Source organism: Ascaphus truei, chromosome 11, assembly GCF_040206685.1.
Source record: "Ascaphus truei isolate aAscTru1 chromosome 11, aAscTru1.hap1, whole genome shotgun sequence".
NCBI classification, from domain to species: Eukaryota; Metazoa; Chordata; class Amphibia; order Anura; family Ascaphidae; genus Ascaphus; species Ascaphus truei.
Window position 1 is genome coordinate 19801038 of NC_134493.1, and position 24870 is coordinate 19825907.

Consider the following 24870-nt stretch of genomic DNA (forward strand, 5'->3'; position numbering starts at 1 on the left):
TGTGTGTGTGTGTGTGTGTGTGTGTGTGTGTGTGTGTGTGTGTGTATATATATATATATATATATATATATATTTTAATGATAGGGATGTAAAGTAGGTTTGTAAATGAAAAAAAAAAATATGAAACCCTTAATACAGCTGAATCCCGTTATAACGCGGTGCTCTTGGTCCACATAATGAGCACGTTATAACCAGGATCGCGAAATGGTCGGCGCAATCAGGAAGAACGGTTCTGCGAGGACTTACCCGGCATCTGCAGCTCTCTCCACTTCATCAGGCTCCGAGGTGCTTACATACGCTCTCCCAAGCTTTCAATTTGACTGACTTTTGAGCGCAGGAGGGTCACATGACCCTTCTCTGATCAATGACAGCCCAACAGTGAATACATTTTATATAATACACATGCGGGAATTGAACCCTGATCACCCATGGACTGCACTGTGCAGTAGATGTTACGTTTGTTTATAGAGTCAGATTCATCACACCAATACTGTGGTGTAGCAGCTAGAGAATTGCACCAGCATATGAAAGATCATGGGTTCAATTCCCGCATGGTGTAGGGGTGTGTGTATATATGTGTATCAGCGTGTGTCTGTTAGCAATAATGCATTGAATATTATATAAAAATAAAACCTTGGAGATGTTTTTAAATCGGGAGCCACGCTCAGACAGCATTAAAAGCGGATTCGCGCTATAGCAGATTGCGCTATAACGGGGTTGAGCTGTACTAATATTTTGACCACAGGGTAAACGGGTTGGAGTAAGCCATGCTTCTTATCTGTACCAACATTAAATACCCAAGGGTTTAAAGATTGGTACATGTCTGGAGTGTTTATATCTAGCTAGCACCAACACTGTCCTGGGTTTCCATTACTCAATGCAATATAAAAAAATGTTTTTTTTTTTTTTCAACTTTAAATTTTTATTGGAAAGTACAAATACAGCCAATGTTCCACAGCCCATTATTACATTTCCAGTTTTGTTAAACACATGTAATGACGCCTCGAAGACACATCCACTTAACACTTTACAAACAAGACCAGACGAACTTGACAAGGGGACAGGGAAAGAGGTTAGGGGTGGGAGGGAGGTGGTAGGTTGCCAGGCTCTGGTGCAGTTTTTTAGATATCTCTTGTTCAACCTTTTAGGCAATAGCTAAGGGTTTTAACTGGGACAGGTTCTTCTGAGGTTTCTTTCTTTTATTTGTTTTTCCCTATTCTATGACTACATGAAGGTCTGCTAACTGTGCGTCGCTGAGTCGTGTTGTCTAATCTGCCCTTAAAGGAGAACGCACCTAGTTTAATTACTGCAAGATTGAGGTGGCGTCCACTCCTGGGATGTCTACCTGGGTCAACCATGGATCCCAGACCTTTAGAACATTTGTGCCGGAGTCATTAACTAAACTCGTTAATTGTTCCATCCGGCAGACATGCCAAATTCTGTTTTTGATCTTAGGGATAATTGGTATCTCCTGCTGTTTCCATAATGCTGCGATCTCACATCTTGTGGCTGTAGCAAAATGCGCGATTAATTTATGCGACGCATTTGACAGACCCTGGATCCGCATGCCCAATAGGAACAGCCACGGGTCCAGGGGGATCTCCAAATCGAGAATCCGCTGAATCCAATCTCTGATTTGTTCCCAAATAGGGGCCCCCTTAGTGCAAGACCACAACATATGTCGGAGGTCAGCTGCTTCCCCACACTGTTTAGGGCAGAGAGGGGAGTAGCCTTTTACAAATTTCGCTAAGCGCGTCGGAGTGTAATACCACCTCATAAGGACTTTATATGCGTTCTCCTTTAATGTGGTGCAGATTGAGCTTTTCGCCGCCGCCTGTATAATTCTGTCCCATTCGTCGTCCTCTAAAGTCTCTCCTAGGTCTGATTCCCAGTGTCTCATGTAACTCAGTCTATTGTCAATGGGCGACTTCTGGCAGATCACTTCCCTGTACATTCTAGATGTGAGTCCCCTTGTGTCCGTATCTCTGGAACACAGCTGCTCAAAATTTGTTCGCGCCGGTCGAATTGGCGTTTTATTGTAGAAATCTCTGATCTGAAGGTACCTAAAAAATTTGTTTGGGATATTCTTAGAGGATTTAATTTGGTCAAATGTTTGTATGGTCGTTATGCCCTCCAGATCTTTTAGACGGGAGAAGCCCTTCTGAGTCCATATCAAGAAATTTTTGCTATTCAGGTCCGGAGCGAAGTCTGGGTTGCCCACTATTGGTGTCATTAATGATGTTTTGGTAGTCAAATTACATTTGAATTTCGTGGCCTCCCAAACTTATAATGAATTGACCATGGTCTGCAGCGGATTGTTCATCTTGCGTACCCCTTCTCTGGGTAGCCAGATTAAATTTCGGATTTCAATTGGTGCACAGCATCTCTTCTCCAACTCAACCCATCTCCGTAGGCTTGGGTCTGTGTGCCATTGGAAAATCTGCCCTAATTGGGCTGCTTTATAGTAGGCCTGCAAGCAAGGCACCGCTCACCCTCCGCAGGATGAATGGGACGTTTTAATATTCCTTTAGCAATTCTTGGGTTTTTCCCGTTCCAAATAAATTTTATAATTTTTGACTGGAGGGAGAGGATGTCCGCCTGCACCAAAGGGATAGGGAGACTCTGGAAAAGATATAGCATCTTTGGGAGGAGATTCATTTTCACGCTATGTATCCTCCCAATCCATGAGATGCTCCCCTTCATCCAGGTTCGGAGATCCTCCCCCAGCGTCTTTATGATCTTGGGGAAATTTGCTTTATATAAAGTTTTGTACTCCCTTGTGAGATAAACCCCTAAATATTTGATAGCGGAGGGTTGCCATTTGAACTGAAAATTGAGGTCAATCAGTTTTTCAACTTCTTTTGGTAGATTAATATTGAGGGCTTCTGATTTAGACTGATTGATCTTAAATCCCGAAATTTGGTTAAATTTGCCCAGTATGTTGAATACATTTGGGAGAGATGTGAGAGATTTGGCTATTGTGAGAATGACATCGTCCGCATATAGAGCGGCTTTGTGCATTTGGTCTCCCACAGGGATACCAGAGATATCTGGGTTATTTCTGATGTGTGCCGCCAAAGGCTCTATACATAAGGCGAACAGTAGTGGCGACAGCGGGCATCCTTGACGTGTTCCGCTTTTGATTTCAAACTGTTCTGAGGGGAAACCTTGATATCTCACTCTTGCTGTTGGGTTTTTATACAACGCCAGGATGGCCTGCAGGAGGCGTCCCTCAAAGCCAAATGCTCTCAGTGTTTCCGATAGGTAGGGCCAATCTATTCTATCGAAGGCTTTTTCAGCGTCCAGACTTAACACCATGGAGTGAATTTTTTCTTTTTGGGCCAGATCAATTAGGTCAATAATTCTCCTGGTGTTATCTGCCGCTTGTCTACCTCCGATTAACCCTACTTGATCCGTGTGAATTAACCCGGGAAGAACACTACCCACCCTGTTGGCTATAAGTTTAGAGTATATTTTGAGGTCCAAGTTAATCAGTGAAATGGGCCGGTAGCTCTTACAGTCTGCCGGGTCCTTTCCGGGTTTATGGATCACCGATATTGAGGCTTGGAGCATTTGTGCTGGGAATGAGGCCCCTGCTAAGATTTCATTGAATAACTTTAACATGTGGGGGGCTAGAATTTTTAAATATTTATTGTAATATAAGTTCGAAAAGCCATCTGGCCCTGGGGCTTTAGCCGGTTTTAGTGCTTTGATGACCCCAGAGAGTTCCTCCATCGTGAAGTCCGACTGGAGTGCCTCCCTTTCGCATCTCTTCAAAATGGGTAAATGTGCCTCTATTAAGAAGGTCCGTAAATCCTCCTTTGTTTTCGGATTATGGGTTACCTTATCTCCATTGTATAATATTTCGTAATACTTTTTGAATTCCCCTGCTATGTTCGCTGGGCTGGAGGTAAGGTCCCCATCTTGGTTTCGAATTGCGTGAATGTGATAGTTTGGAAGCTTGTTTTTTTAGCTTATTGGCAAGTAGTGTGTCAGGCTTGTTAGCTTTTTCATAAAATTTCCGCTTGGACCAGGTCAATTCCTTCTCGGCCTGGGCGGAGAGGAGGAGGTTAAGACTAGTTTTAGTGGCTAGTATTTGAGTTAACGTGTGGGCATTCTTATTTTTTTGTGGAGGGAGGAAAGCTCTGCTAGCTGTTCCTCTAGCTTCAAAATTTTTCCCTCCCGTTCTCTTTTCCGTTTAGCGGCCAGATTCATAATGACCCCCCTGAGGGTAGCCTTATGGGCCTCCCACAGTCTGGAGTGCGTAGCCACACTCCCCTCATTCTCCTCGAAGTATTGTGTGAGCTTTTCCCCAATTTCCACCTGTAGGGCTGGGATTTTCAGCAAGATTTCGTTTAGTTTCCAGTTCGCTCTAGGTCTGTCTAGTGGGATTAGTGTGCACCGCAGCTCTATAGATGCATGGTCTGACCATGAAATATCATGGATCTCGGTGCGAGAGACCCCAGGGACCATTCTGTTGGATACAAGGAAGTAATCTATCCTGCTATATGTGTCATGTGGGTGTGAGTAGAAGGTGTATTCTCTCAGTCTCTGGTGTTGTTCCCTCCAGATGTCGAGTAGTTGGCAGTCACGTAACCCTTTTTTAATTGTTAGTATGTCAGATCTGTGTGTAATATTAGTGGATGAACATCTGTCAAGGTCCTCCCGTAGTGCCCTGTTCAAGTCTCCAGCGACAATGATATTACCTCTGGCCACTTTGTTGAGTTTCCCAAAGAAGGTAGAGAAAAAAACGGGGGCCGTCTCATTAGGGGCATATATTGTTGCTAGAGTAATTGGGAACCCTTGGATTGCACCTCTTACTATGAGGAATCTGCCCTCTTTATCTTTGAAAGTCCTATCGGGTACGAACGGTATTCTTTTATGAATTAGTATGGCCACCCCTTTTTTTTTGACTTTCGCGGAAGACAAAAAGTGTGTCGGGTAGTCCTTATCCAGGAATTTTGGGTAGTTGTCTTGAGAGAAGTGTGTTTCTTGCAGAAACAGAATTTCTGCCCCTTTACGCTTATAATCTCGGAAGGCGATTCTGCGTTTAACCGGGCTGTTAAACCCCTTAATGTTATGTGATACTAGCCTGAGTTCCTTACTCATTTAAAAGTATGAGATGACTTTGCTGCCGATATCTGTTCTTGATTGATGCACCTGGACCACAATCCCGACCTCCTCTTCTTCTGGAACTGCAATACCTCACTTCACCACCTACAGCAATACACAAGGGGGAGCACACAAGAGGGTACACCTGGGGGGACACAACAAACACTAGACAAGACAAAAGACAGTAGAATTCTCGTCGTCTCGGCGACGTCGCCTCCTTGACGAGATCACCGCCTTTGGGAAGCTGGACTCCTCTCCAACCGCCCGGAGGAAACGTGGGATGAAGTTCACTCACCCACCGCGTCCAGTCCCAAAGGACTTCACTAGGGCCCAGGAGATCCACCCTCCTCCCCCCTAGTGCGTGGCCCATGCGGATTTTTGAAGCAGGTCACTCCCCCCCACTCCTGCCTCGCTCTTCCTGAGCTTGAATTAATAAAACCTAACATATACTATGCATAACCAGAGTCTGTCCCGGCTTTGTTCACCCCTGTAGTGTATCAGGCTAATCCCTCGGTGTCATGGCCTCAGCAACCTGTGTTTCTTTGCTTCTCCTCCAGTTCTCGTCCCCCTACTTGAGGTCTGGTCCCCGGCCACGGTGAAGCTGTCACCAAATAAAGAAACTCACCCCCGAGTGAAAGAGCGGTGATCCCCGACACCCCAACTACAGATGTCCAGTGATCAAGCAACCTGCGCTGAAACTGAATCCCTGGTGAGAAAATTTGCGGCCTACCTTTCTGATGATGGCGGCCCCCGACACAAGATGGCGAAGCAGCTCTAGAAGGCGGGAATCCACAGTGAACCGCAGGAGCAGGAAGAGAGCGGTGAGCGGGAAACAGGAGCGGGCGCACGCACCTCCGCACTGGTGAGAGACGTCTTCCAAAATGGCCGCCCCCGGATACGCATCACAGCTGTGCCCCGGAAGGAGCGGCGCCATCTTGGAGGTGGCGCGGAACCAGCTCCCACCGGCGCGACCAGATGACGTCACCAGCAAGACCAAGGACAGCCGTAAGCCCATCAAGGCGTCCAGAATGCGCCGGATGACCCGCGCAGGCCTGGATTAGTCACCTCACCGGCCCGACGCGGGCTTTTTGAATTTTGCGTCTGGGAAGAATAGAAAGACATACGGGAAGGGAATTAGTATAGCGCCGTAGCGGCAGAACCATTAAGCGAGTAAGGGCAGGGTGAGTGATAGAGAGGGAGTTAGTAAGAGGATAAAAGCAAGTAGATGAGAGGAAATAAGCCGAAGTGGAGACATTTAAGGAGACAATACTATAAGAAGGAGAAAGGAAGTACACTGGCGACACACTTTATTCGAGCTCGGCTAGTCCCACGAATTCGGGTATACCCGGGTGTATTGAGGTTTGTGACTGTTTTCTGCCCGAGTGCATTGAGGTATTTTCCAAGCAGGGATTGAAGCATTTTATTCCCGCAGGCTTCAATACTGCACAGTATATATATATATATATACTGCATTACAATTCATGAATTTATGCCATCTGGTAGACACGCGAAGCATTGCAGCCTATTAAATCCTAATCATTATCATTTAACAGATCAGCCGCCCGTCAGCCAGGCATGAACCCAGGCTGGGAAGGCAAACGCAACGGGGCTTGTCAGAGGTGAGGAGCGGCGCATTCCAGGTATCTGCCAGGTACATACTGGGTATTTGCTCGAATAAAGTGTGTCGGTGCAGTAGACTTGAATTTAAAGTGGGGTAGGGATGCAGCAAGTAGTAAGGAAGTGGTAGAGGGGAGAGCAAGGAGGAGAGGAAGTAGGGAGCTAGAAAGAAAGAAGAATAAATGTGGAGAAGTGAGGAAATCAGAAAGCTATAGAAATGTGCAAGTTAGATAGTGGGAGTGGTGACTGGAAGTGGAGTGAAGGGGGACGTGAAGTAGGACTTGGTAGGTTAGGTATCAAAGGAGGTAGAGAAGTGTTAGTAGGTTGGTGAAGACAGGTTGAGTGGGAAAGGAGAAGGGAAGTAAGGAGCAGGGCGACACAAGGTTAAGATAGACAGATGAGATCGCTGAGGAAGGTTGAAATCAAAAAAATGTTTTAAAGCACTTTACTACATTTGTGAAGTAAGGCTTTAACCGAACATGAAAATCAGTATTCTGAAGGAGCAAGTCACTCGCTTTTTATAAAAAAATTTTTTTTTAAAACAGGATTGAAGCAGAGGGTCTCCCCAAGCTGAACCGCATTCATTTCAACTCTGGGACCCCCCCATTTCCCATAATACTTCCCTCCAAAGGGGGTGCCAGGCTATACGATAAAGGGGGTAACCAGGCTATACAATAAAGGTTACCACTGGAACGGTGGGCCCCTGGCAGCTACCTGGCACCATAAGCCAGGGGCCCGGCATTATAACATGTGAACGTTAAAGTGTCCCCTGCCTTTCCACTTTTCATAGAAAAATGGAAAAAATGTGTGGTGCTCTCAAAAAAAACCTCAAAATATGTAGTACAAAAATTGTAACGTTCAATAAATGTATATAATGATTCCTGAAATGAAAACCCAGTGGATAATGGATAAGGGATAGCCAATCCATAGGACACAGAACAATCATGTATTAATCACTGCTCCATTGTAATCTGACTAGTGGGCTAGGGCCCCCACGAGCACTGTAGTAAGGGGCCACACAATAAAGTGTCCCAGCATATAATGTCAGAATGGAGAATGTGCTTGTGATAAAATAACTCACAGTTAGAGTTGGTAATGTCCTTTTGGCTGTCCAGTTTTCTTCTTTCACAGTAGGGGGTGTGCTTCTGTTTTTTCTGGATGACTTGACACGAAGCAAAAGGAAAAAGCAGACACTAATACTCGGGAAAGTAAAAAAAGGTTGAATGAAATCCAGGAGAGCGTGTGCCCACAAAAAAAGACTATTTTAATGGAAACCACAAAAAAAATACAGCTACATTACGGGGTACACAGACCCCCACCAACGCAATTCGAGCCGCGTTGGTGGGGGTTTGTGTACCCCGTAATGTAGCTGTATATTTTTTGTGGTTTCCATTAAAATAGTCTTTATGGGCACACGCTCTCCTGGATTTCATTCAACCTTTTTTTACTTTCCGGAGTATTAGTGCCTGCTTTTTCCTTTTGCTTCGTTTTCACTTTTCATGTTCCCTGAGCCTAAGACTCATGAAACGTTCTATATGTAAGTTTTAGGTGAGATATTTGGGTAGAAATGCAATCATGTTGTTTGCAGGAGTTTGGGGGGGCAAAGATATCAGTAGTCTCCTAATTCTCCCTGGCGTGCAGGCATGATTTGCCAGTACGTGGTTGAATTACACCAGGGCTGCCCAGTGACTCCTGATTTTCAAGCCCAGATATCCCAGTCCTATTTCCCTTACAGCTATGAGTCTGCCCAAGTTATCCTATGTATTAAAGTATGTTTTATTTCATTTGTGTGTAGCGGTCATGTAAAATGGCTACAGTCATCTCTCCTGCTGACAGTAAGGCCTGGTAAGTTGTGGGCATGCCAGCAGTAATTATGGAGGTTTGCCCTCACACCCTGGTGGGGTGCCCTGTGTATGGATGGGAGTGGTCACATGCTCTGATTCCATGGTTAGTGATGTCAGAGGTGTGTCAGCTTCCAGAGTGTACATAAGGCACAGCACTGTGTCTAATAGTTAGTTCTATCTGAGTCCTGAGTTCTGTAGGAGTTCTGAATAGTCTGTGAGAGTTATGTTATAGTAGCTGAACAGGAAGACTGTGTCCAGGGACCTGGCACAGGGTAAAGACATCCCGGCTGGGATAGGGAATCCCTATTAAAGGAGAATTACACCTTTCAAAGGGAAGCACTGAGGGACAATGAGTGGCTAGAGAAACTACTGCGAGGGGCAGTTAGCCCACCTCAACCAATAAAGATGCTCTTAATCACAAACCCTCTCGTGTACATGTGTGGAGTGAATGTACAGAGAGGAGCACCACAGAGGAGTTCCTCGTCAGGACCATCCCCAAGTGACCGAAGGGACCCTTGAAGAGTGTGAGGACATTGTGATAACTGGGGGGGAACCCAGCGAGAAGATCAAACAAACTGACATTTCGGGCTTAAAAGCCACCCAAAATGGCGGTTCCCGCTTGCTAGGGAGACCGCATGGGCCAGTCGCAGAGAAAATGGCTGATACAGAACTTGCAAAAAGCTGGCCGGGAATGGCGCGAACAGCAGAGCCCCGCCCTGATGGGGGGTATGGCGCGAAAGCTACGGCTGCGCCTTCATGGACAGTGACTCACTCGGCCCCTGTGCTGAGTCAACCGCTTAGTCTATGGGACCCTCCCCTGATTTCCACCAGGGGGAGTGACTTTCAATTATGGCCTGTGGGAATGCACCCACTGGGCCCAGGGACTGATATCCAGACGGCGCCACTACAAGAAGTAGTTCTGGCCGCAGAGGTAACGTGCAAAAAGGAGGGATATTTTGCACGAAAAGCAGCTGCCAGGAGAAGGCGGGAACTAGCCGCGGCCCAAGAATCCCACTCTGATGAGGAAATTGGCGCGAAAACGCAGACCGCGCCCACCAGGACTGAGAAAGGCGCGGCCTTAATTAAGGGGCATGCTATTCCCCTGTGGGATCCGCCCATAATTGCAACCCCTGGGGGCGGGTTCCAGCTATGCCAGCGGAAGGAGGAGCCGAAGCACGAAGTGGCTGGCCCAGAAGCTTCTACCGGTCAGTTGCGAGGAACCACTGACCTGGAGAGACCCATACTGAAAGTGGTCCCTACCAAAAGAATGGCCTGCTCCTCCACTGTGGGAACTATGGTATCCACCCAGCCCTACTCGGTACCCGGCGGGGTACTGGTAGTCAGGGTGGCTAACACCGAGACGGTGGTCGGGCTCTGCCTACAATGCGGGCTGCCCGGAGGCATTGTTAACACGGCGGCACGCTGCCCACAATGCGGGACACTATACTTATGGCCAATGCCGACGTTCATTCCGATCCAATCTGCTGACCCCCCGGGGGATACGGCTAGGCGCTCCGCCGAGTCCCCTGGTGCACTGTGGATCAATCGTGCAAGTCCCGGAGAAAGGGGACTGGAGTCGATTAAATCGGCTGGGTCAGCAGCAACCGAGACGGTCGGGTCACTCCCCGACCGCACTGAGAAAAGACTATCACCCCGATCGGTGACCCCTAAGTCGGGGAAGGCAGAATACTCGGATGAGGATCTCCGCGAGCTAGCGGAGGTGAAATCGAGGCCCAGGACAGAACCGGGGAGGACGACACCCCGTAGTGTGAGTAGCAGCCTGGAAAGCAGGGCGTCCCCCGCAGATCGGCGAGCCGAGAGACGGAGTCCCTCCGCCTCAGGACATGGTGGCGACGGGCGAGAGACGCCTACACCCCTGCGGAATGGTAAGAGAAAGCCACTCACTTACCTTGCTCCGGTAGACGGTGTAGCGGAAACAAGGCCGTGCCAGGCCCAAGACGCACGTGCGGAGGAGATACCACTTCCGGTGGAGACGACGGCGGAGCTTCCGGATGTCGTCATCGAGGAAGAGATCCCGCATGGGGGTCCCACCCAAGATGGCGGCACTTCCGGTTCCGGTGAGGACATCATTTCCGGTGGCGACGGCGGAACAGACGGGAAAGATGCAGCAACGCTTCGGCGATCGGGTGAATGTCCCCGATCACCTCAAGGGCCCAAGAGCTGGATGGGAGAGCCGCAGACGGATGAGGGTGAGCTATCCTCCTTGGAGCAGTCCATGGACAGCCGGGAACGGGTCGTAGTCCCGTGGCGTATCCCATCTTGCCCCTACGCCCAACCCCACGCCCTAGGTAAAACCCCTGCCCCCATCACATGTTCCCCGGGGTCCCCGCCTAGTCTGGAACTTGTGGACATACCTTTGGGGGGGGAGGAGAGACGGACTGGGGAACGACAGCGCAGTTGCGCTACGGAGGGCATTTCTCGGGGAGGGGGAGAATTAGGAAAGGCCACGGTAGGCCGGTGGTTGCCCCCTGTGACCAATAAAACAGAGGACAAGGCCCTGGGATCATCACGGTGGTCCGTACCACGGTCAGCACGGACATCGGGGGTATTCTCATGGGGGGATGCGAAAGAGAGTGACTCAGGGGATTCACATAGGTTCAAGGAACACCGTTGGTGGGCCCCCCTCTTTGAAGGTTATGTGGCCTGGATGGATCGTACGCGATTCCTTATTAGAAGGGAGGATGTAGTTGACTTTTGGTGGGCCAAGGGAGAATTCACCCCTGAACAGCGAGACAGAGAGCTGCAGGAACGGTGGTATAAGATTGAGCACAGGGAGATAGAGCCCATGGGTCCCGATACACTGTCAGACCCTGTGGATCCTGACGAACCCCTGTCATGGGTGCTACCTGGGAGGGCAGGTACAGTAGGGCTGACCTAATTAGGATCAGTAGAGCGGAACGGGCAATAATGGCTCGATACAAGTCTTCCCACGGGTTGGAGTACCCTTATGTCCCTGAACCCCTCATGGAGGAGATAGAAGAGAACAGGGAAAGGTGGCTTAGGGAAACCATCGAGATGTACCTAGTCAATAAGGGGAGTGACGTTACTGGAAGGAGGGCAGAGGACAGAATAGATCACCTGATGCGAGTGTGGAGTATAGGGAGGAATATACACAAACACAGGGTGACCTATAGGCCCGAGAGGGGACTGCCTAGGCACTATCATGTCACGGTCCTGGACATGGGTGGTAGAGAGGTTAAGAAACCTGACCCGAGCCACTATTATTAGGGGGTACTAAGGCATTTTGCGGGCTCGTGGCTGCTGGTCGGGGCGGGCTTGGCGAGATGTCACTGTGGTCATTTTTTTTTGTATAATGGACAATCTGTGAGGTTAACAATTATGTGTTATGTGTTACAGTGCTTCCTGGAAGAAGGCATTTAAATTTAGGTCCCAGCGAGGACGATGGGATTCACCAGGGGGAGAATGTAGCGGTCATGTAAAATGGCTACAGTCATCTCTCCTGCTGACAGTAAGGCCTGGTAAGTTGTGGGCATGCCAGCAGTAATTATGGAGGTTTGCCCGCACACCCTGTGGTGGGGTGCCCTGTGTATGGATGGGAGTGGTCACATGCTCTGATTCCATGGTTAGTGATGTCAGAGGTGTGTCAGCTTCCAGAGTGTACATAAGGCACAGCACTGTGTCTAATAGTTAGTTCTATCTGAGTCCTGAGTTCTGTAGGAGTTCTGAATAGTCTGCGAGAGTTATGTTATAGTAGCTGAACAGGAAGACTGTGTCCAGGGACCTGGCACAGGGTAAAGACATCCCGGCTGGGATAGGGAATCCCTATTAAAGGAGAATTACACCTTTCAAAGGGAAGCACTGAGGGACAATGAGTGGCTAGAGAAACTACTGCGAGGGGCAGTTAGCCCACCTCAACCAATAAAGATGCTCTTAATCACAAACCCTCTCGTGTACATGTGTGGAGTGAATGTACAGAGAGGAGCACCACAGAGGAGTTCCTCGTCAGGACCATCCCCAAGTGACCGAAGGGACCCTGATGAGGTGGAGGCGCTGCACTGGAACTAGGTAGGACTCCGCACACTACCTCAGCTGCCTGTCTGGACGGGTCCTCCCCACACACCATCATGCGGGAGACTCAGGAGTCCTGTTGCCAACAGGTGCACCACCAGACACTATCACACTGTAATGGGGACCGGTTAGACCACAGGGGCCAATGTGAGATTGGGTGGGTCAGGCCGGGCCAGAAATACCGTTACATGTGCTTTTACTATAAATGTCTATTCAGCCAGCTCAGGCATCCATATAGGTGCCGGGAAGTCTGCATAGACATCGGAGAGGAGAAGGGATGTTGAGAGGTGTCGGGGTGTGAAGTGGCCAGGGCAGGGCTTAGTACTGGGTCCGGAGAACAGAGACCCCCTGCGGGGAGGACACTCTGATCTGCCAGACTCAGTGGAGTCTGCCCAGTAGGTGACAAGGGGTTGACTAGGGGAAGCAGCAAAATGTCGGCGCGTTTTCCCATTGGTCAATCCGTATGTCCCGCCCACGGGTCATCCCGAGCCGGCTTAGCCCGTCCCCTCCTCTGGCGTCAGTCAAAGGACGAGCCCCTATTCTTATCGGTTGGCGGCAGGGTTTCCCATGCTCCAATTGGTCGCTCCTTCCTCCATGCTGAACATAGAACAGTGGAGGGAGAGTGTAAGGAGAAAACCCCAGTCAGAGAACCAGACGATCTAGTGACTTGTGTCGATGAAGCTAGGGCGGACTTTTCAAAGTTGCTGTCACGAATACCAGAGCAACCGGCTTCGTTTTGAAGCTAGGAAAAGTCTGCCCTGCAGAGACTAAGTCAGACGTGAAGTTCAAGTTCTCATTTGGAACGTAGCGGTCGCGGCTAGGAACTGAAGCCAAAAAGAGGACCAGAAAGCCCGGGTGTATATCCCGGTCAGGTTAAGCGTACCGAAGCATTCGCCCTGCACCTAGTAGAGCCTAGATTTCACCCCCAGCAAGTGTGCTTTTAGCTGTATTTTGTGTATTCATTGTGTTGTACGCAGGTTTACCCGAATAAACTGCATTTTGTTCTTACCACCTTGTTTGCCTAGCGAATGATCCCGGTAAAAATAAGTGTAAAATCTCCTGGTCTCCCGTGAGAGACATTAGGGAAGGCCTAGTGATGTCACGGCCACGCCTCCCCGTCACGAGCGATCTAAAGTCCACAGATCACTCAGGCGACAGGCGCGCACAACGCCATGTGCTCTGTCGCACACGCACTATATCACACAGCAGAAGCCAATGCAAATTATCGACTATGGGGACATACTGTAGTACATGGCACAGCACCCCAAACCCACCTTAGCAACCTTGATACCCTCTACAATTCAATATGTCGCTTTGTCCTCCAATGCAACGACAACACACATCACTGCGAAATGCTCAAAGAACTAGATTGGTCATCACTAGAGTCTAGGCGCAAAGTTCATCTTTCCTGTCTTGCCTTCAAATACTTTCTCGGCAAGCTACCCACCTATCTGAACAAGCTCCTCACCCCTACCACGTGTAGCACTTATCATCTGAGATCAGACTCCAACAGACTGCTCATGGTCCTAAGGTTCAACAAAGTATCCGTCCGCTCCTCCTCATAGGCCTTCATTATACCACCGGCGGCGGGACACGCACGCTACCTCAATGCGATGCGCTGCCCGAAACTTGCACTGCAGGCAGGAGGCATCGGGAGGCGAGGCCATGATGTCACGTGAGTGGTTCAGTCTCATTGGCTGAACCGCTCACATGACGCGGCCATCGCTCCAGAAAATAAAATTCTTGGATCTGTTCGAAAATTTGCGCACTTGGCCGCCTCGTTGGTCACCCATTCTTAGTGTGCGCTCATAGGAAAACTTTTATTTGTTTTGGTGGCGCACAACGTTCTGCGCTCCGCCGCTTCGGGTATAATCACGGCCTTACCGTGCACCCCAAAACTGGAACAACCTACCAGAGACTCTTGCAGATGCCACCAGTCTAAGTGCTTTCAAAACGAAGGCTGTCTCACATTTTAATCTGGTCTGTAACGGTTACATGCGCCTATAATATATATATTATCTCTAACTGTGCATGCAATGTCTTGTATATAATGTATACCATGTTCACTTAATGTAACTATGGATTTGTAACCATGTATCTGTCATCATAACTCTGTGCCCAGGACATACATTGAGAGTTACCTCATTTTCAAGTATTGCTTCCTTCCTGGTAAAACATTTTATAAATAAATAAAATATCCGAGGCCTAAGGAGCGAACACATGATTAGGAAATGCAGGAGGGGGGTGCAGGACCCTCCAGGACTGAATGGGTGAAAATCCCTCAGCTGCCCCAGGGACATCAACTTTAGGATTTCCTGTACAAGTGTACAGGCATACCCCGGTTTAAGGACACTCACTTTAAGTACACTCGCGAGTAAGGACATATCACCCAATAGGCAAACGCCAGCTCGCGCATGCGCCTGTCAGCACGTCCTGAACAGCAATACCGGCTCCCTACCTGTACCAAAGCTGTGCGCAAGCGGGGAGACTATAGAGACTGCTACACATGCGTTATTTACATCAGTTATGCGCGTATATGATGATTGCAGTACAGTACATGCATCGATAAGTGGGGAAAAGGGAGTGCTTCACTTTAAGTACATTTTCACTTTACATACATGCTCCGGTCCCATTGTGTACGTGAATGCGGGGTATGCCTGTACCACCTGATAAGATTACACAAATAATGCAATAAATTGCACCCATTTAAGAAATATAGCGCTGTGCCATTTGTTCAAATAGAGCTGCGTTAACGTTCTGCCACTGTTAACCTGCGTTAATAGATGCGACCAAATCTGTACATCATTTTCTTTTACACTACATTAAGGTGAGACTATAATTACACGTTTATAATGTGAGGTCTATGAGCTGAAAGCGCAGCTTAGTGCAGGGGTGAGCAAACTTTTTATGCCGAGCCCCCCTTTTCATCCATAAAATTTCTCGGGCCCCCCCTGGCTGACGTAATCAAAATCACATGAAAAAAAAAAAACCTTTATTAAACGGTATACAATATAAATCCAAATATGTCTATAAATACTTACATATTTCAACAGCTCGCGCTTGCAAAATTAGGCTGCGTCCACGCTGCCGCTGAGAGCGGTGACATCACCAACTCTCCAAGCCTGAGCGCAGGGTGTCCTGCATCATTTTGCAAGCGTGGATCGGGGCTATTTGTGTGTGTGTGTGTGTGGCTGTGTGTGTGCATTGACTTCTGCTGAGCGCACTTCAAAGTCAATTTTGTTTGTCTCCCCAAGCGCTGAGCTTGGGAGAGCGTACGTGCACAAAGGCAATACTTTTGGGGGGCATTCATCCACCTCTTTGCTACCTCCCTTCCATCTCCCCCCCCTTTTTGTTTCTACCTTATTTATTTTTTCCGTTTTCAATGTTTTCACTTTTTTTTATTATTTCTGTACATTCATAGTATGATTGATATAGTGGCAGCCGACCCTTTCCCTCGCAGAGGATCGCAGCGAAGCAGGTTGCCAGCGGAGGAGAGCAGGAACACAGCGCTATTGCAGGGCAGACACCGGGAGGGGCGTTTGACTTCACCGTGCTCGGGCGTGCTCCTCCCCGTACCTCCGAAGCCCCTGCGCGTGTGCGCACACACCATCACGAGGCCGCCACCTGCACTATCTTGTTCAGCCACCCGCACACATCTTCGGCTGCCCGCCTGTGCACATCTTATTGGCCGCCCCTCGCGTACAGCTTTTTCGTCCTCCCGCGCAAAGCGTCTGCCGGCCCGCGCACCCAGATTTCGCCGCACGTCGCCTGCGCCCCCCTAAATCTTGCACCTTATTGCCCCCCCCAGTTTGCGCACCACTGCATTACAACACACACTCTCTCTCTCTCAATCAATCACCACATACACACACACACCACATACACACACACACAATCCCCCCCCCCCCACACACACACACACTCACTCCCCCCCACACACACACACACACACAATCCCCACACACACACACTCAATCCCCCCACACACACACTCAATCCCCCCACACACACACTCAATCCCCCACCCACACACACACACACAATCCCCCCCCCATACACACACACAAAATCCCCCCCACACACAAACACACCCCCCCCACACACAAACACACTCAATCCCCCCCCATACACAATCCCCCCCCACACACTCAATCCCCCCCGCACACACTTAATCCCCCCCCCCACACACACACTCAATCCCCCCCATACACTCAATCCCCCCCCACACACTCTCAATCCCCCCCCCACACTCAATCCCCCCACGCACACACTCAATCCCCCCCCACACACACACACAATCCCCCCCCACACACACACACAATCCCCCCCACACACATACACACTCAATCCCCCCCACACACACACACTCAATCCCCGCCCCCACACTCAATCCCCCCCACACACACTCAATCCCCCCACACACACACACACTCAATTCCCCCCCACACACACACTCAATCCCCCCCCCCCCACACACACACACTCAATCCCCCCCCCCCCACACACACACACTCAATCCCCCCCACACACACACAATCCCCCCCACACACACTCACTCAATCCCCCCCCCACACACACTCAACCCCCCCCCCCACACACACACTCAATCCCCCCCACACACACTCAATCCCCCCCCACACACACTCAATCCCCCCCCCATACCTTGTGACCTTGAGCAAGTCACGTTATCTCCCTGTGCCGCAGGCACCAAATAATAGATGTATGTGTAGGGATGTGGTAGGAGCCTCATATGTGTGTTCAGTTGGTGTTTTGACTGTTCAGGAGAGTCATGTGGAGGTCTGCGCTGATGCAATAGCTGTGAGTCTGTGCAGCTCAAGGCAGAGAAGCTCCGTTGAGGAACTACAACTCCCATGAGCTCCTGGGCAGTCACCTGACTTGAGGAGCCAATCGGAAGGCTAGAATTACGGGAGGAGGAAAGGGAAGCGTGGGGGAGAGGCCACGCTAGTCAGAGGGGATCTGGAAGGTAACGGAGGAGGGTGTATGCGTGCAGGGGGTCCGTGACCCGCCTGCATAGGCTAGCTTTACCCCGCAGGCCCTTAGGAGAAACCCCTGAGTCACAGTGTGCTGCTGTGCTGCAGGGACGGCCATAGTGCTAGCGATCAGTCACCTTACTGTGTACACAGTTAGGGACAAGCGTGCGGAGCAGGTTTGCTGGTGAGCTGCTTGGGACCAGACAGCTGCACTGCGGACATCCCAGACAAGCAAGGATTCGGCTGATCCTTTTCCAAGTATTACCGGTCACCGCCGTGACCGGAAGGTAGTAGATACGTCAAGTGCACCAACACCGGTCAACAGGCGCTGATCCCGCCTTAGGCGTAACTATAGGGAGACACTAGCGAGTACACACCGCTATCGTACTATTACACGGACACGGTGTGTGGGGCACGCGGTGACGGGATAGAGACACTCATAAGAGCGTGGCTGAGCCACTATTGTACAGGACAATATTCCCTAGGGGTGTGGCCGAGCCACTGATGTTAGAAGGACATTATCCGTTAGCGGTGTTAGGGTATGATAGAGTATAAGTATAGTGTTATAAGATAAGTGTATGCATATTGGGTTATTGCCACGGTTCATATAGAGTATAAGTTTATTATTGCACATAGTAAAGTTGGTTGCACGCATTGTATCGGTGTGTTTCTTGCCCAGGGGAATCTTACATGACGGTGATCCTGGGTAAGTGGAGGCGCTGCGCTAATAAGTGTTACCCCAGGCTCCCAGCTAGCGGAGGCTCAGATCTCCTGGAGCCGCAGGTGCGCGCAGTTACCCGAAGTCGCTTAGAGTGTCAGAAAAAGGGCTACAAATGTCTTTTTTTATATAGCGCCATTAAATGTACATAGCGCTTCCCAGCAGTAATACATGTGACAATCATATAAATTACAAATAACAGGTCATGGGAATAAGTGCTTCAGACATCGATTGTAAGTTCTATGGGGTAGCGGCTCGCGCCTGCAAACATTCTATGTACAGCACTGCATACACTGGCGGTGGAAACATTACTACTGTTTTATATCAGACCTGACTGCTGATATAAACAGGACTTTAAAATCAGTTGCGATTCATAGAAAACCAGTGTGATCTGCCTGGCTTCTATCTAGGTGACGCTAGAGGGTGAGAGGGTGAGAGGCTGGTGTTGCTGTTTAGGGGGCGGGAGAAGAAATCATGGCGCCCTCCTCCCGTGTGAGGCAGGACAGTGATAGCCACGCGCGGACCCCCTGGTTACCTGGCTGCAGGCAGGGCTTGCGGACCCCCCGGTTACCTGGCTGCAGGCAGGGCTTGCGGACCCCCCGGTTACCTGGCTGCTGGCAGGGCTTGCGGACCCCCCCGGTTACCTGGCTGCAGGCAGGGCTTGCGGACCCCCCAAATACGTGGCTGAAGGCAGGGCTTGCGGACCCCCGGTTACCTGGCTGCTGGCAGGGCTTGCGGACCCCCCGGTTACCTGGCTGCAGGCAGGTCTTGCGGACCCCCCGATTACGTGGCTGCAGGCAGGGCTTGCTGACCCCCCGGTTACCTGGCTGCAGGCAGGGCTTGCGGACCCCCCAGTTACGTGGCTGCAGGCAGGGCTTGCGGACCCCCCGGTTACCTGGCTGCAGGCAGGGCTTGCGGACCCCCCGGTTACCTGGCTGCAGGCAGGGCTTGCGGACCCCCGGTTACCTGGCTGCAGGCAGGGCTTGCGGACCCCCCCCGGTTACCTGGCTGCAGGCAGGGCTTGCTGACCCCCCCGGTTACCTGGCTGCAGGCAGGGCTTGCGGACCCCCCTGGTTACCTGGCTGCAGGCAGGGCTTGCGGACCCCCGGTTACCTGGCTGCAGGCAGGGCTTGCGGACCCCCCCCGGTTACCTGGCTGCAGGCAGGGCTTGCTGACCCCCCCGGTTACCTGGCTGCAGGCAGGGCTTGCTGACCCCCCGGTTACCTGGCTGCAGGCAGGGCTTGCGGACCCCCCCGGTTACCGGGCTGCAGGCAGGGCTTGCGGACCCCTCGGTTACCGGGCTGCAGGCAGGGCTTGCGGACCCCCCGGTTACCTGGCTGCAGGCAGGGCTTGCGGACCCCCCCGGTTACCTGGCTGCAGGCAGGGCGTGCGGAACCCCCGGTTACCTGGCTGCAGGCAGGGCTTGCGGACCCCCCCGGTTACCTGGCTGCAGGCAGGGCGTGCGGACCCCCCGGTTACCTGGCTGCAGGCAGGGCTTGCCCTTGGGCACCCGGTCAGCCCCGCACACGGTGAAGGTGTGAGTGTCGTCGCTCAGCCGCACGGTGACGCCGCGCTCGGGCCGTACGTGCAGCACCCGGCCCTGCATCCACACCAGGCCCACCTCCAGCCCGCCGGCTCCTTTCTCCAGCCAGAAGGAACCGGGCCGCCGCCGCACGCATTCCCTCAGCCGCCCCGCTAACATCTTCACCGGCGGGGAGGTAACCTGGAAGCCGGGCCGCGCTGCAGGCCGATCTCCGGCGGCCGCCATGGTCGCCATGGAGACAGCAAAACTGGCGCGCCTTTTCTGACATTGACAGGGGACCAATCGCGGCTCCTGTACGAGAGCAGCAACCAATCATAGGAGAGGGGGGCTGGGCTGGTGACCCTGCATTAACCCCTTCCAGGCTGTTAGTGTGACAACCCTCTATAAAGACGTGTCTCTGTGTAATAAACCAATGTCAGAACAATACATGGCGCGCCTGTGTTTGTGTTTATTAAGCAGCAGTGTCACATATTCCAACATCTTTTTATAAATGTCAGGGGTCAAGTCTGCACTATGTCTGCCCACCATACAGGGGAAAGTATTTCTTGGGTGAGCCATACTCCAGCTAACAGTAAACAATAATAATAATGACAACAACAAATATAATAAAGTTAATCTTATACTATATTAGTGAAAGCACTGTATGTTTGCCTGCCTGGATGTCCGGTGTCCCTAGGGGAAATCTCATTGGTCCCTTGGGTCGCCCGCCCCCGCACACCTCTCATTGGCCTGAGGCGGAGTGACGGCCCACACACACACACACACACAACACAGCAGCTCTATACACACACACACACACACACACACACACACACACACACACACACACACACACACACACACACACACACACACACAACACAGCAGCTCTATACACACACACACACACACACACAACACAGCAGCTCTATACACACACACACACACACACACAACACAGCAGCTCTATACACACACACACACACACACAACACAGCAGCTCTATACACACACACACACACACACAACACAGCAGCTCTATACACACACACACACACACACACACAACACAGCAGCTCTATACACACACACACACACACACACACACACACACACACACACACACACACACACACACACACAACACAGCAGCTCTATACACACACACACACACACACAACACAGCAGCTCTATACACACACACACACACACACAACACAGCAGCTCTATACACACACACACACACACACAACACAGCAGCTCTATACACACACACACACACACACACAACACAGCAGCTCTATACACACACACACACACACACACACACAACACAGCAGCTCTATACACACACACACACACACAACACAGCAGCTCTATACACACACACACACACAACACAGCAGCTCTATACACACACACACACACAACACAGCAGCTCTATACACACACACACACACACACAACACAGCAGCTCTATACACACACACACACACACACAACACAGCAGCTCTATACACACACACACACACAACACAGCAGCTCTATACACACACACACACACAACACAGCAGCTCTATACACACACACACACACAACACAGCAGCTCTATACACACACACACACACAACACAGCAGCTCTATACACACACACACACACAACACAGCAGCTCTATACACACACACACACACAACACAGCAGCTCTATACACACACACACACACAACACAGCAGCTCTATACACACACACACACACACACAACACAGCAGCTCTATACACACACACACACACACACAACACAGCAGCTCTATACACACACACACACACACAACACAGCAGCTCTATACACACACACACACAACACAGCAGCTCTATACACACACACACACACACAACACAGCAGCTCTATACACACACACACACACACACAACACAGCAGCTCTATACACACACACACACCCTCTGTCCGCCCCCCTCCCCCCCCCCCCTCACGTGCGCCATCCTGCACTGGCTCCGGACGGGAAGCGCGGCCCTCCTACCCCAGCCGCTCCCTTACCTCCCCGGCGCTACCACCCGCTCAGGTAAGTCACTGTGCGTCCCGCCTCAGCCTCAGGCCCACTGCGCGTCCCGCCTCAGCCTCGGGCCCACTGCGCGTCCCGCCTCAGCCTCAGGCCCACTGCGCGTCCCGCCTCAGCCTCAGGCCCACTGCGCGTCCCGCCTCAGCCTCAGGCCCACACAGGGCGCTTCCTACCGCCGCTCAGCCAGACGCCACATCGAGCGGGCGCCGGGGGGGGGGGGGGGGAGCGTGAGTCTTAGGCCCACACAGGGCGCTTCCTGCAGCCGCCTGCACGCCTCACTCAGCAGGACGGCACATCGGGGGACCAAGCGGCCGCCGGGGGGGGGAGCGCGAGTCACAGGGAACGGGGGGGGGGAGTCACGGGGAACGGGGGGGGGGGAAATGCCCATACATAAATTATGACAATACATATGCCCACCGCTCTCCACCCCCCCCCACTCCCCTTTCCCCCCCCGCTCCCCTTTCTCCCCCCCGCTCCCCTTTCTCCCCCCTCCGCTCCCCTTTCTCCCCCCCCGCTCCCCTTTCTCCCCCCCCCCGCTCCCCTTTCTCCCCCCCGCTCCCCTTTCTCCCCCCCGCTCCCCTTTCTCCCCCCCCGCTCCCCTTTCTCCCCCCCCGCTCCCCTTTCTCCCCCCCGCTCCCCTTTCTCCCCCCCGCTCCCCTTTCTCCCCGCTCCCCTTTCTCCCCGCTCCCCTTTCTCCCCCCCCCCCGCTCCCCTTTCTCCCCCCCGCTCCCCTTTCTCCCCCCCCGCTCCCCTTTCTCCCCCCCGCTCCCCTTTCTCCCCCCCCGCTCCCCTTTCTCCCCCCCCCGCTCCCCTTTCTCCCCCCCCCCGCTCCCCTTTCTCCCCCCCCCCGCTCCCCTTTCTCCCCCCCCCGCTCCCCTTTCTCCCCCCCCCCGCTCCCCTTTCTCCCCCCCCCGCTCCCCTTTCTCCCCCCCCCCCCGCTCCCCTTTCTCCCCCCCCCCCGCTCCCCTTTCTCCCCCCCCCCGCTCCCCTTTCTCCCCCCCCCCGCTCCCCTTTCTCCCCCCCCCCCGCTCCCCTTTCTCCCCCCCCCGCTCCCCTTTCTCCCCCCCCGCTCCCCTTTCTCCCCCCCCCCGCTCCCCTTTCTCCCCCCCGCTCCCCTTTCTCCCCCCCCCCCGCTCCCCTTTCTCCCCCCCCCCCGCTCCCCTTTCTCCCCCCCCCCCGCTCCCCTTTCTCCCCCCCCGCTCCCCTTTCTCCCCCCCCCGCTCCCCTTTCTCCCCCCCCCCCCGAAACCTTTACAACAAATACTCACCTATTGTTCCACGAGTTATAAATAATACTACCTATTACGCATTTACATCCCGGGCAACGCCGGGTCTCTCAGCTAGTAAATAATAATAATGAAAGATGAATAAATAAATCCTAATGAAAAAGAAATAAGTAGCACCAAACATAATGACAATATTTGTTTGATGTTAACATTTAATAATATGTAACGTATAAAGCACCAAACCCCTACTCTCTCCACCAGAAGTACAAGGCTAATTTCATTTAAAATAGATTTGAAGCAAAAGGTGACACTGTGCTCATTTGCATGTCATTTCCCAGAGTCCCTGGCTGCAGTGGAAGCTGTATGGGATAATGGTGAAAAGCAGGGTTGCAGACCTGTCTGAGACATGTGAATGTGCTCACAAGGGAGATTGTTATTTCTCTTTAGTTCATAGTCATTTTTAGAGCAAAGATCAGCAACATTTTGCCTAAGACGACATTGTTTAGGATATTTACTAAATTGTACTAGGCCAGCAAGGCACTTTACAATGCTGTACAGTAACTAAGGCCCGGGCCATAGAGGGGTGGGGAGAGCGGATGCGCGCTAACGCTGAGGCTCGCCTGCTTAAGTCAGCCCGATTCCACGGAGCCAGCGTGCGCGAAGGGAGCCGGGGGGAGGTGGTTGGAGGCGGGGCAGTGACGTCGCTGGGCCAATCGCCCGCGATGCACTGACGTCAATGTCACGGCGCCGTGACGTTGACGCTGCTTAAGGCTGATTGGATGTTTTCAGCCGACAGCGCGCTGAAAAACAGCTTGGCGCTCGGCTGAAAACTCCAAAGCCTGAGCACGCCCGCGGACGCTCGCATGAGCCCCCTCTCAAGGCATCCTCATTGAGGATGCAGGGGCTCAGCGCGGAGCGTCCGCACGCCTCAGCGCTGCTTGTCCTTCTATGGACGCAGCCTTAGACTCCTTACAGACTATTCACTTGAGTGGACCATAAAGTGTCTTATAGAGGGAACTCTAAGGTGTCTTAAGATGCATTAAGATATATTATGTATGGAAATCTTTATTTATATAGCGCTTTATAAGAGAGGCAATACAGTACAGGGAATTATAGTACAATAAGTGCAACAAACAAAATCAGACAATAGGAAAGGAAATCCCTGGCCTGCAGAGCTTACAGTCTTAATGCTAGATCCATGGAACTCTGTTGTGTTTACGCTAATAACGGGACATTCCTGAAATTGGTACCTGACCCTGTGTGGAAGGCAGAGACACAGGGGCAGTGCCTGCCAATATCATAAAGAGCAGTGCACTTCCTATTTAGTAGAAGTGTGTGTCAGAGTTAAGAGTTCAGTCCAGAGTTAGAGTCTGCTGAGTCTGTCACCTGGCTGGCCCAGGGTGACAGAGAGAGCCTATATCAATTGGCCGTTGGAGAAGGGGAGCCATCAGCCTCTGAGTAGAGCTGATGCAACCTTACTTAGGGAGGTGGACCAATTCCTCTCACCCTGTTTAGGGGGCGAGGGAAGAGCTAGCCCCACCCTGGGTGCCCTTGACCTGGGGTGGTGGCAGGGACACAGAGACCATCCTGAGGGAGAGCAGTCCTGTGTGGAGGAAGACACCCTGTACCTGATTGACAGTCTTGTTGCTGCTATTCTGCTGCTGTGAATAAAGAGCTGCGGCTGCTTTTAAAGATATACAGTGTGAGACTGG

The 24870-nt window shown here is 51.7% G+C and overlaps 1 protein-coding gene across 1 annotated transcript in view; it reads right to left on the reverse strand.

The window, feature by feature from the left end:
* The window catches only part of LOC142463069 (recQ-mediated genome instability protein 2-like), a 141445-nt gene extending 121246 nt beyond the window's left edge, over nucleotides 1–20199 (reverse strand). Inside the window, exon 1 of the mRNA XM_075565324.1 lies at nucleotides 19812–20199. Coding sequence (XP_075421439.1) covers nucleotides 19812–20109 — 298 coding nt within the window. The 5' untranslated portion in view covers nucleotides 20110–20199. The remainder of the gene's footprint in view (nucleotides 1–19811) is intronic.
* Nucleotides 20200–24870: the final 4671 nt, after the last annotated feature.